Source organism: Aspergillus steynii (assembly GCF_002849105.1).
Source record: "Aspergillus steynii IBT 23096 chromosome Unknown P170scaffold_5, whole genome shotgun sequence".
Taxonomy (NCBI): Eukaryota; Fungi; Ascomycota; class Eurotiomycetes; order Eurotiales; family Aspergillaceae; genus Aspergillus; species Aspergillus steynii.
This window is the reverse complement of record NW_020194402.1, coordinates 3,058,861-3,073,544: the sequence shown is the minus strand read 5'-3', so window position 1 is coordinate 3,073,544 and position 14,684 is coordinate 3,058,861. Positions and strand designations below refer to the sequence as shown.

The following is a 14,684-nucleotide window of genomic DNA, read 5'->3' as shown; positions in this document are numbered from 1 at the left end:
CAGGGAGTAAGAATCGGCATACCCTAACATCATTGCATGTAGGGGATTGATCAGGAGATTGTAGAGCTCTGTGACGGCATCCAGAGCCAAGTCCTGTGGGGGCCCTGGGCTCGTCTGGTAGCGATACTCGTGCGCCAAGGTCAAACGACAATTCGGGGAATTATGGGTCTCGAGGTCTGGAGGCCGCTAATTGTGGCAACGGAGCTGTCATCGTAGTTCTCATCTTTTACATTCGATAAGAAGTAGGGTTTGGATCCCCATCTTGGGGAAATAGCCGACATTACAGTTGCAAGAACCGTCAAGTCATTGGTTAACAAAAGAGCAGTTTCGTCTATGAAGCTATTTATCTCGCTGGAGTGTAATCAACCGGGTTGTCAGGAGACCTAAAAAGCAATCACAGTGTTCATTCTTTGCTGATATTACCTTTGTTCCCTCAATTAGGATTATTGGTGGCAGAGTATCCTAGGTTACATCCCGAGGCCTTCATGGGTCTGGCCAGTTAGCCGCATGCGGCAATTAGTCCAACGCGTCAAAGTGACATGAGATCACCGATTAAGATGGAAGACCACGGAGATCCACTCAATCTTATCTATCGGTTACTTTCTCAAATTCATCTTCATATACAGTCGCTTGTTCTCTCAACGTACTCTTGCAATAATCATACAATATTCCAGACCTCTTTTCTTATCTGCGTTTTAACGTCAACCAGAGTGTCCTGATCAGTCCCTCGAATAATCGACCAAGCTCACAATGGTTCAATTGAACACACCCGTGCAGGTTATTCCGCCAGCGAAACTAGCGCACGTCGTTCTCCGCACCCGACCAGAGAGTTATGATCGCCTCATCGAGTTCTACAAGACATTTCTCGGCGGACGCACCTCTTTCGAGAGCGAAAGTCTAACACTAGTCGCATACGATGACGAGGATCACCGCGTGGCCATTGTGAAAATCCCGGGTCTAGCGCCCAAAGATCCACGAACATGCGGGCTTCATGTCTGTCACCCCTCTCACTATGTGATACCATCACGATTATTTCTGTCTATGAGCTAATTAGACTATAGCATTTCGCATTCACTTTCAACACTCTCGATGATCTTATGCTCGCCTATCGACAGCGCAAATCACTCGGCATCGAACCGGTATGGTGCGTACACCACGGCCCCTCGATCAGCATGTACTATCGAGATCCGGAAGGCAACCAGCTAGAAACACAGGTGGAAGTGCTCAACTCGACGGAAGAGTCGGTGGCATTTATGTCGTCGAAGGAATTTAAAGAAAATCCTTGGGGGGTGGACTATGATCCGGAACATATCATCGCGGAACTGAAGCGAGGGGTGGATCCGAAGTCGTTCTATCCGAGACCATATATTGGAGTGCGGGAGATGGAGTCTGTGCCGTTGTCGAAGGAGTAAGGGATGTGTCTCTTGTGTTATAACTTATCTTGGGGTTTATAATTCAAAATGCGGAGTATCTCTAGTTATACATCAGGTTTCTCGTCCCAAAAGGAAAAGAAGAAGAATAGAACAGAAAGTCTTCCGTCTTGATGTAAGTGTGTCTACCGGGGGCGGTGGTCCATGCCTTAATATTATCAACGAGAAATGCAAGCAACATATTGGGTTCAAGAAAGACTGGAATATTCTATGCTCTTGAGCGAGATTCCTCTAGCCGAATATACATCTCCTTCATGAAGGTGGTCGACCACTCCACACTGCGCGGATCGCCAGTCGGCACCAACTGACTAGCGTAGAGACCACATAAAGCGGCCTTGCGATCAATCCACCAGAAGAGATTTGGAAGACCTGCCCATTGCATAGTGCCTGCATTTTGGCCCGTCGAGGCCGAGTCCTCCAGCATCAGCAGCCCACCCAAGCCCCATCCCTTCTCTAGCCCAAGCGGCGACCCACCGAGATAATTGTTGATCTCCGGCACGGACAATGTTCTCTTGAGCATGTCCTTGGATGCGCTCGACAATTGGTTCTGGAACATGTGGTCGATTGTCTCGCTGCGCAGCAACTTGCCGTCGTCCCGGAGTATCGAGGCCAGTACCTTGAGAAACGAAGGACCACTGGTGTAGATGCCCCATCCGCCGTACTCATCGACGACAGGGTCAACCCATAGGTGGCCGGGCATCCACGAAATGGCACCGTTGGGGTTGGCGGTGGTGCCGTATTCGTTCATACCCCCGTCGCGGAGATTGAAATCGGCCAGTTTCGAGCGCACCTGGTCGTTGTTCTCTAGGTGGAAGGTCATGTCATCGATCCCGAGGGGCTGGGCGATGTACTTCTGCACGTATTCATCGAGGGAGATATTATTAAGGCGAGAAACAAGCGTGCCGGCCCAGTCCATGGAGTAGCCGTATTCGAAGCCCTCGCCGGGCTCAAAAACGAGCGGCAGAGCAATCCGCTTCAGGATCGGCTCTGTGCTAGTGATGTCTGGGGTTCGACCCACCGACGTCCGCCAGCGGTTGATAACGGGATTGATAAAGTCGTAGGCAATGCCGGAGGTGTGTGTCAAGAGGTGCCTATATCGAAGGCACGTAAGCCCAGCCTGAATGCATATGCGATTGTTTGAGTAAAAACATAAAATAGACGGCAGAACCAACCTGAGTGTAATTTTATTTTCAGCCGGGACAAAAGTAGCATTACCCGTGCTCTCGTCGAAACCCGTGATTATCTTGAGGTCCTGAAGTTCAACGAGAATTGTTGAGACGTCATCGTCCAGCCCAAACTGGCCTCGTTCAATGCACTGTAGCGCCGCGATTGTGGTGATAATCTTGCTGCACGATGCAATACTCAAGGTTGCGTCTAATTTGAATAGCCTCTCCGAGCCGGGCTTCAAGGACGAATTGCCAATGGCATTTCCGTAGTGGAACCTTTCTGCACAGAAGTTATCAGGGGTCGATGTTCTTCTCTATTTTTCTTATATTTGTTTCTTTCTTTGTTTTTAAATTCAGCATACCACTGGCATCAGTTGCAAGTAATACTACACCGGGAATCTCTCCTGTCTCAACAGCGGCTTGGAAATTCTGCTCCATTGCCACTGCCTGGTTGGAACTCAAATACCAGGAAACCTCGCTTGATCCGTTTCGTTGCAGGGGATATGAATGCAAATACAGCAAGATCCGTTGTTCGAGAAGAGAAAAGAAGAAACAGAAGCGGACCAAAGGGGAGAAATCCCGCTCACGGTTGGGGGCAGCTAGGGCGAGGCATTTATCTTGCCTCGGGTATCCTAAAGAGTTATGGATGCCAATTCCTACAAGGATTATAATGTAGCGACAAATCTCAGTCAGATTCCCCCACCGATTAATGCGACGCCATGCAGACACGTTCAAACGTGTATATTTTGAGTCTTTTAGCCCCATGGCCAAGTTTCCACTCTACAACTCTATACAAACCAGGGCCACGACGGGTGTTTGTTGTATGGACTAGGGATTCTTTGGCTCAATAATTGAACAGAGATTTTCTCCGGACGGTATACTGGCCAATATGTATGTCCCTGTCCTAGCTAACGCCGCCGTAAGCACTAAAGCACCCTTCCTATCCTCCGTCGAACGCCAGTTGTTTGGTTTCGGTCAAGTGGGAACTTAGAGCGAGAATCGTCCACCACCCAACAAATGAGATCTTCAGGTCTCGGCAAAGACGCATCTTACTCCACCGCCCCTCTTTTAAAGTGTAAGTCCGATCGAAAAACAAATGGCACTGCCTGGAGTTCATGCGAGGGGCGGAGTAATAAGCCCTAAAGTAAAGCCCCCCAAAGTCGTTGGGATTTTAGAACTGGCAAAGATATTTGCTGCGATACAAATGGCGGCTATTTTGATTAAAATGCCATCCTAGCGCGCTAAGACTTTAAGAGGGATAGTCGAATTTCAAAAATTGCCTCATAGTTAGAAAATAACAGGCAGCTTAAGATTACAAAAGCACTTGTTTTGGTCGAGAAATCCAGCGGCCGCCTGTTCGGATTAATTCTCTGCTTGTGGCAGAAAGACTGAGTATCAGCAGGAGTGCCGATGGCAAGCCATTATCAAAAAAAAAAAAAAAAAAAAAAAAAAAAAAAAGGAAGAAGAAGAAGAAGACAGAAAAAGAAAAGAAAAGACAAAAAAACCCTATGCACAATTAACAGCTTGAGTGTATAATGAATCCTTCAAAATAATCCTTTGTAGGCTCACGATCTCCCATGCACTACTCAAGTCAGTTCGATTGGGTTTTGGTAGCTCCATATATATATCTCGGTGACAGGTTTCAATGGTATAGGCAGTAAGTTGAAGGCCACGGGGCCAGTAAAAAGGAATGATATGGTGTTCTAATAGTACTCTCATTTGAAACACACCCCAATGTCGAATGAATATAATCTTTAGATACTCCGATCGATTGGAATTCAGTTTGGTCTCGGATTTCCTCTGCCCGCACCTGCCTAATGTAGTTAGCTCTGCATGTGACCCACAACAGCTTCATCATTTCTCATGTTTCATCATTTGGCGTTATTTTCCTATACAGACTTTGAGCTGCCACAACACCCTCTAATTCTAAGCTGGGAATTGAAGAACATAGATTTTCTCTGAATCATAATATAGAAGACGATATAATGATGAAGAGTGCCAAATACCAACGCCTCGATCGATTTACCAAGGCTAGTGTTCGCTGACCGATAAATCAAACTCACTGAGTCGTTGGCCTAGCGAAGATCTCAACGCCTTGAGTGTTTTTGCAAGCTCCCCGATCATCGCCTGGCTCCTCTGTTTTGTCAAAACATTCTCTGGCGCCGTTAGTCTGAGAGACAACAGGTGAGACTCGTGCGGTATGACTTCCACAGTCAGATAAGGTCTCGTTGGCGGTGGAGCCAGCTGCTCAGCTCTACAGACCATGCCATCGATATCAATTTCATGGTTGGGCTTAGTATCCTGGACATACAGGACGCTACCAAACTGTTCTTGACCCTCAGCAATATCCGCCATTTGCAAGTAGTCGAAGGGTATGGATTCTACGGCCCATTTCTGTACGATTGAGAGAAGCTCTCGGACTGTCCAGTCCCGATCGACGATGGTCCGGTGCGGAAGCAGATTCCTGCAGCAGCCGAGGACGTCGGAGTGTTTTCCATCGCGACCGCTACAGACCACTCCAAAAGTGAGGTCTGTTTCCCGGGTCCGAGAACCCAGGACAATGATCCAGGCAGCCTTGACGATTGTGGCCAGAGTAACATCCTCAATGGGAAGAGCTCGCGCATACTCCTCGGATGTAACAAACTTTTCGCTCTCCCGTCCATGACCATCGATCTGCGAGGTCTGCTCGGGGAGCAAGGTCATCTTGGCACCCTGAAGACGGGTTTTCCAAAATCGAAGAGCGTCTGGGTTGCTCCTCTGCCGGAACCAGTGATCAACGAGGCCGGAGAACGGGACGGGTGCCGGGAGTTCGTCGTTTTCATAGAATGTCTTCAACTCCTTTGTCAGAAGGGGGAATGAATTTCCAGCGTATTGGGCAGGAGAGAGCCGGATGATGAGGACTTGTTCATCGGAGGGCCCATGGACGAGCGTGAACTTGGTGATCGGAGCACCGAATGCAGGCAGCGGGAGATCGTCTTCGCTACAGACACTGGACACGCACTCTGCCAATGAACCTGTTCGACAGTCTAGCCGACGAACGGGCGCATCGATGCTTCTCAGTATCACCTGGGACACTTGGTCGTGAACTCGCTGGAATACCACCCGTAGGATTTCGTGCCGGTCAACCAGCTTTTGGCAAGCCGTCTCTAATCGGCTTGAGTCTAGCGGACCAGTGATGTGGAAGTTCAGATGATGAAGCGGATCATGAAGCCCTGCGACCTGGGCTTCTGTAGCAGCAAGGAGCTTGGAGATTTTATCGAGGGGAACCTGAGGTCCAGAAACCGCGTGGCGCAGGTCCTGTTCATTTGAGAACCCAAAGTATGATGAGCTGCCGATCGACATCTTAACATTATGATAGAGGGTCGCGTTGGACGCAAGGTCGGACAGCTTGGGCAGCCTGAAGATATCAAACACCTTGAACCTAAGGCCGTGCTTCCGGGCTTCTTGTGTGAAGCTGATGGCAAGGATAGAGTCACCCCCAAGATCGAAGAATGAATCGTCGAGTCCAATGGAATCGGCACTCCGACCGAGTACTTTGGCACATGCCCGGAAGAGCAGTTCCTCTGATATATTGGCAGGAAGTCGTCTCGTAGTGGATGGGGTGTTGGTGGTCAACCTGCGCAGCTCTTCCTCGGAAAGAGCCTGTGCCCGCTGTTTCAGCAAACGACGATCCAGCTTCTCCGAGACCGTCAGGGGCATTTGGTCCAACAGAAAGTATCTTGCTGGGACCATGAACTTGGGTAATTCCCGGGCTAATGTCTGGTTTATCCGAGCCAGGGTGCCTTGAAGCAAGGGATTAGGCATGACGAACAGATTTTCCTCCGCTGACGACGGTTCTAAGGCTTCTTCATCGACAGCAGGTGGTATTGCAATGAAAGCCGCAAGTGCTGCAGTAGATCGGCCCTGTCCCCTTGTGATCACATCCACGGCAACGTGAGACCCAACTGGCAGCAATCTGTGGATAGCAGCTTCAATCTCACCAGGCTCAATACGCTGTCCGCGGAGCTTAATCTGAGTGTCCTTCCGGCCGACAAAGCGGAGAGAGCCATCGGTATGATACCAAACCAGGTCCCCGGTTTTGTAAAGTCTCATGGGCGAAGTGGCTGGGTCCCGGAAGGAATGTAGCCATGAAGGAGGGTCGTTGATGAATGCCCGGGCAGTCTCTTCGGGGTTATTCAAGTAGCCCCGGCTGAGCTTTGGTCCACCGATGAGCAGCTCGCCCACGAATCCGATTGGCATGAGTTGGTTGGGTTTTGATGGTCGAACAACCCAGCAATCACTCGCCAATGGATGACCAATGTCATTACCCCCAGTCTGGGGCGTCATGTCTGGCTGAAGCGTGGAAATATCAGAGCATTCAGCCGGGCCATAGACATTGACAATACGCTTCTTTTGACTCCATTTGGCTATATCCGAAGCCGAGGCGGCTTCCCCTCCAATGAAGACTAGTTTAAGGGTGGGATAGTCGTCGGGATCGAGTTCTCGAAGAATGGATGGAGTCAAGGCCACCGTGCAAGTTCCCATTCGCCTTGCTGCTCCAGCTAGATCGTTGCTCCGTTCGTTGGTCGAAGGAAGGCATAGACAGCCCCCGGCGGCCAAGGGAGACAGTAGATCTGTTATGGCAGCATCAAATGCAAACGACGAGAAGTGAAGATACCGGGTTTCTTTCGAAATCCCCGTCTGGGATAGCAGGGGCTGTAACAAGGAGCTGTAAGCTGAATGCTGGACCACCACCCCCTTTGGCTTCCCGGTCGATCCGGAGGTGAACACGGCATATAAAGCGTTACTCGGCACTGCTTGAACCACAGGCTTCTTTTCCACGGCAGTTTGGCACTGCCATTCAGTCTCGTCGTTGCTAATACTGACAATCGAGGCTGGTAAGGCTGAACAACTGGGGACCCCTTGGCGCGATGATATAGCGACCTTGGCATCAAGTTGCGTGCATATACTATGAAGCCGCTGCATGGGCTGAGAAGGCTCCAGGAGAACAAACGCTCCCCCGGCTTTCATAACTCCAAGAACAGCCACTGCCACCCAACGAGACCGTTCCAGGCAAATGGGGACAAAGGTTTCAGGGCCAACATTTTGCTCAGCCAGATGTCGGGCGAGCCGTGAAGCCTGCTCATCAAGATCGCGATACGTGAACGAACCGTCCCAGGAGCAAACTGCTGGACGTTCCGGACTTTTCTGCGATATCTCCTCGATGAGGTGATGAACACACTGCTTTGTTTGAATCGGACCCGGGGAGCTCCAGGCACTGAGCTTCTCCATGTCGCGTTGGGTGATTGACGGAAGGTCCGCTAGGCGTTTGTGGGGGTTGGCCTGCAAGGATAAAAGAACATGTGTGAACTGGTTCAGAATGGCCTCGGCCTGTCCTGGGGTTATAGTTCCAGGATCGAATCGGAGGCGGGCATCGATATGATCGGAGAATTGGAAGCATACAAGCACAAGGGGCTGGGTGTAGAACTCGGCGTTATCCTTGTCTGTATCACCAACCGTTGTGAAAACTTGAGACTGCGCACGATCATCGGCCGGAGTGTGGGTGACGACAAGGTTTTGGAATTGACAAGCTGCGTCGGTTTCGCGGCTGACTTTTCGAATGTTCTGAGTCCCCCAGTGCTGAAATTGTGCCATGTCAGCTGTCTGTAGTTGGGCCCGCTTCAACGCGTCTATCGCGATATCGTCCTGGCGAAGTTGAATGCGCAGAGGAACAACCGCCACAACTGGTCCATTGAGCACTTCGATGTCCTCGACCGGGACATCCCTCCCTGTTGCCGTGCACCCAAATACGATGTCGTCGCAATCGGTGAGCTGAGACAGAACCATAGCCCACCCTACATTGATGAAAGATGCCTTTGTTATTCCTTGGATGGAGCGGATAGCGATGCGATCCTCTACATATGAGCTTGGACATTGACCAGATGTCGTTGATGAGCGAGGTGGATAGGGCATTGAATCATAGCCTGCCATTTGGCTTTTCCAGTAGCCGTTGGCAACATCGGGATCGAGTGATGTTACGTGCTGAACAAACCGGTTGAACGGAGCAGTTCGGGTTGAATGACCGCAATAGGCGTCTTCAATCTGATCGAGAAGGGAAGAATAGGACCACCCATCATAAAGAGCGTGGTGCATGGCGAGCACAAAGCGAACGCTTCCAGATGTCGAGCTATCTGGGTCAGTTTCCAAGCCAAAGGCTATCATTGACTGTCCTGGTCCCATTTCCGGGAGTTTGACATATCCATCTTCTGTCCACCTCGGTCCTTTGGAGTGAACCAGCTGGAAGGTCTTGTTTTCGCTATCAGTGGCGAAAGTCGTGCGCAGAATCGGATTCGCCTGAACCACCGAGTCCCAGGCCTGGCGGAACCGAGGTAGCGAAACATCTGATAGTAGTCCAACAGAGAACCGTTCAGCGACAGCGCCTTTTCTCGTCGCGGACAGCGCCAGAAGGGACTCCTGGAAAGGTGTGCAGGGGTAGATGTCCTCGATCTCGGAAGTTCCCCCGTCATTCGCGCCGATGGATGTCTGGACAATTTCTTCCCGGGTTGCACTGGATATGAGAGAAAATGGGGCCACATCTTCGATCTTATCTGGGCCCTCCAGTCGAGATTGCATTCTCTCTGCGATATCTTTCAATCGGGGGAAGTGGAACACGTCGGCAGACATGAGGGTTATGTCTCTCTCTCGAGCCGATTTGACTAAACGCATGACATGCATCGAATCCGCTCCAAGGTAGAAAAAGTCATCATCCATGCTGATGTTGGCTGCTTCTAGCTTCAGCACTGTCGCAACCATTTCCTGCACGATTTCCTCTGACTTATTTGTGGGTCTTTGGATTGAGCTGGCTTGCGTGCGGTATTCCTGAAGAGTTCGTCTCGGAAGATTTGACGCTCTCTGCCTGAGAAGACGTCGGTCTAATTTATCGGATGTGGTGCTAGGCATTCGTCTAACAGGCAAAAACACAGTAGGAACCATGTACGCAGGGAGGCGGGCCTGAAGATATTGGCTTGCAATGTTGGCTGTCGATGCAAAGTTGGGGTCCCCTACAGGAGCGAAAAGATCATTGTCGGAGTCAGTCACGACGGCCTTCTGCAGAATAAATGCTGTGAGAGCCTTTTGGTCATCGGCATTTTCCGGGTTAATGATATCGACGACGACCGATGAAGCGTCCGGCAGTGCGGTGCGCAAATGAGCCTCGACCTCGCCCAGCTCCATGCGCTGCCCTCTAAGTTTTATCTGCTTTCGTGTCAGCAAAGGAGTTGCATGCTCGCTGAAGTAAGAGGAACTCTGACTTGGTTATCCTTCCGACCAATAAACTTGACCGATCCATCTCCTATGGGACTATATGCCACTATATCTCCAGTTCTGTAGCAGCATTTGGCCTTTTCACCACGCATCTGTTGCAGCCAGGCCGGCGGCTGCACAAAGCTTGCAGCGCTTTTCTCCAGGTCATTCAGGTAGCCCTGACCAACCAGGGGACCTTCTATGAGCAGCTCGCCCGGACACCCAATCGGCACCCGTTTCCCGGGATCTTGATGGTCGATGACCCACAGATTGCAGTTTATCCCACTCCCCAGGTTGCTCGGTTCTGAGTTATACTTCACCGTGGTTTTACTGCTCACCACGCAACACTCCGCTGGACCATAGGCTTGCACAAAGTTTAGGTGAGGAGCCCACTGCTTGATGTCGTCCTGGAGCAGACCCTCTCCTCCTACCATCAGCGTCCGGATCATTGGAACTTTCTCAGGGCTGACGCTTCGCATTCGCAATGGGGTCGAGGATATGATATCTGTTTGAAAGTCTTGGATGGCCTGTTCGAGGTCGTTGGACAGTTGGGATTCTCCTGGCACACAGGCACAGGCGCCCTGAACCAATGGAAACATCAATTCCATGACGCTCACATCAAAGGCGAAGGAGGCGCAGGCCAGCCAGCGCGACTTGAAGTTGCAGCCCAACTCTTTTGCTAAACGGACGGCGTTTGTGGCCAGCGCAGAATGCCCCATCACCACGCCTTTCGGGGTACCAGTACTCCCTGATGTAAACACAATATACACCGGATCGTCGGGGCTTACTGACACGGACACAGGGCTCCCATTTTCAAAGCCCTGTCCAATGTCTCCGTCTAGGGTGATCACTGGCAACCCCGATTGTGATAGCCGTTGTTCACAGCTATAAGAGGCCAGTACAACCTGGGCTTGGACTCTTCTGCATAGCTCTTTCACTCGACTGAGTGGTTGGGAATCTGGAAGGAGGAGAAAAGCGCCTCCCGCTCTCATGATTGCCAGTATGGCAACCAGAACATACCTCGATCTTTCCGAGTATACTGGAACGTAGGAAGAAGGGCCAACAGAGAGCTGCTGCAGGCGAGTTGCTAGGGAGGAGGACAAGTCGTCAAGCTCTTTGTAAGTAAGTTCACCGTCCCATGCAGAGACCGCTGTGGCGTTTGGACGTGCGGCGCAATTCTGCAAGATTAGTTCGTGCACACCCTGCTCTATTCTGTCAGGAACTTGCGAATTCCAAGAACTGAGAATTCCCAGGTGCTCAGGACAGGCTTCGCTGACAGCCCCTAATGTTTTCTCTTGGTGCAACAAGATCCCGCGCAGGTTATGAGTAAATTGCTCGAGTACCCAGCGCGTATGAGCCGTCATGATGATTTGCGGGTCAAACAATGCCTTAACCATCACCAAGCAACATGGGCCGTCCATCTCGCAAAGTACCGTCAACGGGTAGTTCCCGACTGGTCTCAGGCAAGAGTCACATCCACCGCCTGCGTCCGGACCCTGTTGAGACACGATGGATAATACGTTTTGGAACTGACACGCTTTCGCGGTATCCGTGCTGAGACCGCGAATTGTCTCCAAACCTGCCTCCTGATATGGAAGAATCTGCGCCTGTTGTAATCGAATCCGAGACAGGGCATCCTGCGCGAGCTCATGCGGCCGACTGTGGGTTCGAAATGGTGTTATAGGGAGCTTCTTGTTCTCGATATCGCGAGCGAGAACATCCTGGCCCGAGGCAACCAGGCCGAAGACAACTTCCTCGGAGTCGGTGTACTGCGAGAGGGTGAGGGCCCATGCCAACAGAATTGCTGAATGAAAGGCTTCGCGGGTGTTGAGTTGATTTGTGATATGACAAGGCCTTTTTAGAGTCTCACTCGATGAGACTGTTTGACTCGAGTCCGGACATTGGGGAAAGTGCGGCGCATCGACTCCTTTCAGGTATTCCTTCCAGAAATCTTCAGCTGCAAGAGGATGTTCGACTGATTTTTCCACGACCTGGGCACAGGTACTTTGGCTAGTGAGAGGCTGTTCCATTGATGGCTAAAGATATTTCTATTTCGAGCCTATCGTCATTGATTTCAGAATGGGTTCGCGAGGGTCTCGAGGAGGCTGTTACACAAATTGAAAGCAATATTTCGGTTTTTATTCTGCCCTACAATTGACAGACCTGGAAACATAATCCAGATATAAATCCTGGGGAAGGGCACTCTAATATTTCTACACGTGTGAGACGTAGGTTAGTGGTGACGCATCGGCCCCTTGCAGTTTGTTGTGCTGTACATCAAGCTTGCAACCAAGCTCACAGGCTATACGACAAACCTTTTCATGTCGTGGTTCAGCTGGTAGTTGCCCATGACCCTTACAGCTGCGTACGTGAGAATTATTTGTCTTCGAACCTCCATCCTCTTCTTTCGGCTCATGATGAAAGACAATGCTCAAATACTCTCTTTATATTTGGGGATACAACACTCACCATAACGGTGCTAATCATACCCATTCGACTCCATTCGATCTTCCTTTCGTTCATATTGCCAGATATACGCCGCATCTGAGACTTGACGCGTCAACTCACAGGCTTCTGTCAGCCTCCCGTCAGCCTCCCGTCTGTGGGTGGGGGGAATGCTCCCCTTTGCTAGTCAACATGCCCCTTGCGATCAATTTCGCGTTCCAGGGATAAATTCCAGGCAGTCGAATAATGTGAAATTGACACACGTTAGGAATAGCCTATACATATTTTGCATTTCCTTCACCGCCGGATTGGTATTCCGCGTGTCACGTAGATCAAAGCAGGACAACATTGTATAATCCCGAGATCAGTTCATGTCAATGGGCCACATCATTTCCCCCCTTGCGGCAGGGCTTACATTGCAAGGGTACATCTCAGTAAATACACCGTATACCCGTGGGGTTCCACCGAAGGAGGCGGGTAGAAAGGCGGAAGGCTCCGAGTGATGAAGATCAACCACGATCAATAGGCTGTAGCATCCACACCACACCCCTTGCAGCTCAGCACAACTCATGCTTCCAGCCCAAGCACGCCATGAACTATTTTCCCCTTGGTCACAGAGACGGTTAGCGCGTGACAACAATCTCTTAGTTTCGGGCGGCACGGGCAACTCCGAATCTGTAATAAAATTATGAGATGTTATTAGAAATTTAGAAAGAATCATAGACACTGCCATCATAGAAAAGGCTGTAATGGAGATGAAGAGCACCGACGTGCCTCGACTCCCTCTCGCCTATCTCAATTACTAATAGATCTTTTCTTTTTATATATCAGCTACTATCCCTCCGCAGCCAAACTACCGCACTTCCCAGTACGACATGACGTCAGCGACTGCCCACGACGCAGATGAAGATAGGTACCCCGAAGGCGGGCTACAGTCATGGTCTGTTGTATTTGGGGCTTGGTGCGCGATTATCCCATCGGCAGGGATATTAAACAGTCTGGGAGTCTTGCAGGCATGGACAAGTACCCATCAGTTGAGCGATTACTCGGCCTCCAGCATTGGTTGGATCTACGGGGCCTTTAGCTTCTTTCTGTTCTCGGGGGGGATGTATTTTGGTAGTGTATCCAGAGCCCAATGTGCAGAGCGTCCTAGGTCCTAACTGCATGTAGGGACGATTCTTGACTCTCACGGGCCGCTCTTGATTCTGCTTCCGGGCACAATCGGGGCAGTGGCTTCATTGATCTTTCTTAGTCTCAGCCAGGGTGGGTCATTGTGCATGCTGCTTTGAATACGCCTGCATATTTCTAAGAGTCTTACAGAATACTATCAAATCTTCCTGGCCTTCTCCGTCCTGGGCGGGCTCTCTTTCAGTACGCTTCTAGTTCCCCCCGTCGCAGCCGTCGGCCATTGGTTCAACGAGCGCCGGGGCTTTGCTACAGGGATCGTGTTTACAGGCGGAGGCCTTGGAGGCGTGTCATTTCCCCTGATCGTCCTCTTCGTTGCTCCTCAAATCGGGTTCGCCTGGTCCATTCGGGTCATCGCATTAATCACAGCGATTCTGTGTGCTGTGTCATGTCTAACCATCAAAACCCGACTGCCTCCCAAAAAGACAGACTCCTTCTTTGATCTCAAGGCCCTCCGCGACATCAAATATTCCTCGACCTCGGCCGCCATTTTCCTGGTCGAACTGGCCGCCGCCGTACCTAGCACGTACATCGCCTCCTACGCTTTGCACGCCGGCATCGACGAGAAGCTCTCCTACGCGATGGTCGTCTTTCTAAACGCGGGCGCCATCTTCGGCCGGTTCCTACCCGGCTTCATCGCCGATAAGTGGGGCCGATTCAACGTGATGGTCGTTACCTGTGTGATGTGTGCGGTGTTCACACTAACTCTGTGGCTTTGCGCTAATGGCCTCGCGATGATCATTAGCTATGCGGTCTTATTTGGGTTCTGGAGCGGTGCTGCTATCAGTATCCCGCCGGTGTGTGTTTCACAGATTTGTGAGATCCAGGACTACGGGAAGCGGACTGGAACGACCTGGGCGATTGTTAGTATTGGGAGTCTTATCGGTCTTCCAATTGCCGGGGCGATCATTGAATCATATAATGGGGAGTATACTGGGCTTATCATTTATGCGGGAATGCTTTATGTCGCGTCTGGTGTGGCTTTTCTGATTTCGAGAGGGATATGTGCTGGGTGGTCGGTCAAAACCATCTTCTAGGGGCAATCGCTAGTATTGCATTGGATAATTCCAATGCTACCCAAGACATAAAATATATCTGAAGGGAAACTATCCAAAGATATTATCATTATCTTCCACAAAGACTATGCTAATCCTAAACTGAAGACAACTAACTGTTT

At 50.6% G+C, this 14,684-nt stretch overlaps 4 protein-coding genes across 4 annotated transcripts; 2 read left to right on the top strand and 2 right to left on the bottom strand.

The window, feature by feature from the left end:
* Positions 1-750: 750 nt before the first annotated feature.
* P170DRAFT_360708 (Glyoxalase/Bleomycin resistance protein/Dihydroxybiphenyl dioxygenase) lies at positions 751-1,412 on the top strand (the record flags this gene model as incomplete). The annotated part of the gene is made up of 2 exons (XM_024844428.1): positions 751-993; positions 1,062-1,412. The coding sequence occupies 2 exons, from the start codon at positions 751-753 to the stop codon at positions 1,410-1,412; spliced, it is 594 nt and encodes a 197-aa protein (XP_024703798.1).
* A 226-nt stretch (positions 1,413-1,638) lies between these two features.
* P170DRAFT_511064 (serine hydrolase domain-containing protein) lies at positions 1,639-3,115 on the bottom strand (the record flags this gene model as incomplete). Its single annotated transcript, XM_024854849.1, has 3 exons — positions 2,959-3,115; positions 2,603-2,876; positions 1,639-2,521 (listed from the first exon to the last, which is right to left on the bottom strand). Exons 1-3 carry the CDS (start codon positions 3,032-3,034, stop codon positions 1,639-1,641), a joined length of 1,233 nt encoding a protein of 410 aa, XP_024703797.1. The 5' UTR covers positions 3,035-3,115.
* Positions 3,116-4,508: 1,393 nt separating this feature from the next.
* P170DRAFT_511063 (acetyl-CoA synthetase-like protein) lies at positions 4,509-11,907 on the bottom strand (the record flags this gene model as incomplete). Its single annotated transcript, XM_024854848.1, has 2 exons — positions 4,509-9,829; positions 9,886-11,907. 2 exons carry the CDS (start codon positions 11,905-11,907, stop codon positions 4,628-4,630), a joined length of 7,224 nt encoding a protein of 2,407 aa, XP_024703796.1. The 3' UTR covers positions 4,509-4,627.
* Positions 11,908-13,197: 1,290 nt separating this feature from the next.
* On the top strand, positions 13,198-14,544 carry P170DRAFT_477108 (MFS general substrate transporter; the record flags this gene model as incomplete). The annotated part of the gene is made up of 3 exons (XM_024853416.1): positions 13,198-13,438; positions 13,493-13,585; positions 13,643-14,544. The coding sequence occupies 3 exons, from the start codon at positions 13,198-13,200 to the stop codon at positions 14,542-14,544; spliced, it is 1,236 nt and encodes a 411-aa protein (XP_024703795.1).
* Between the last annotated feature and the right edge of the window lie 140 nt (positions 14,545-14,684).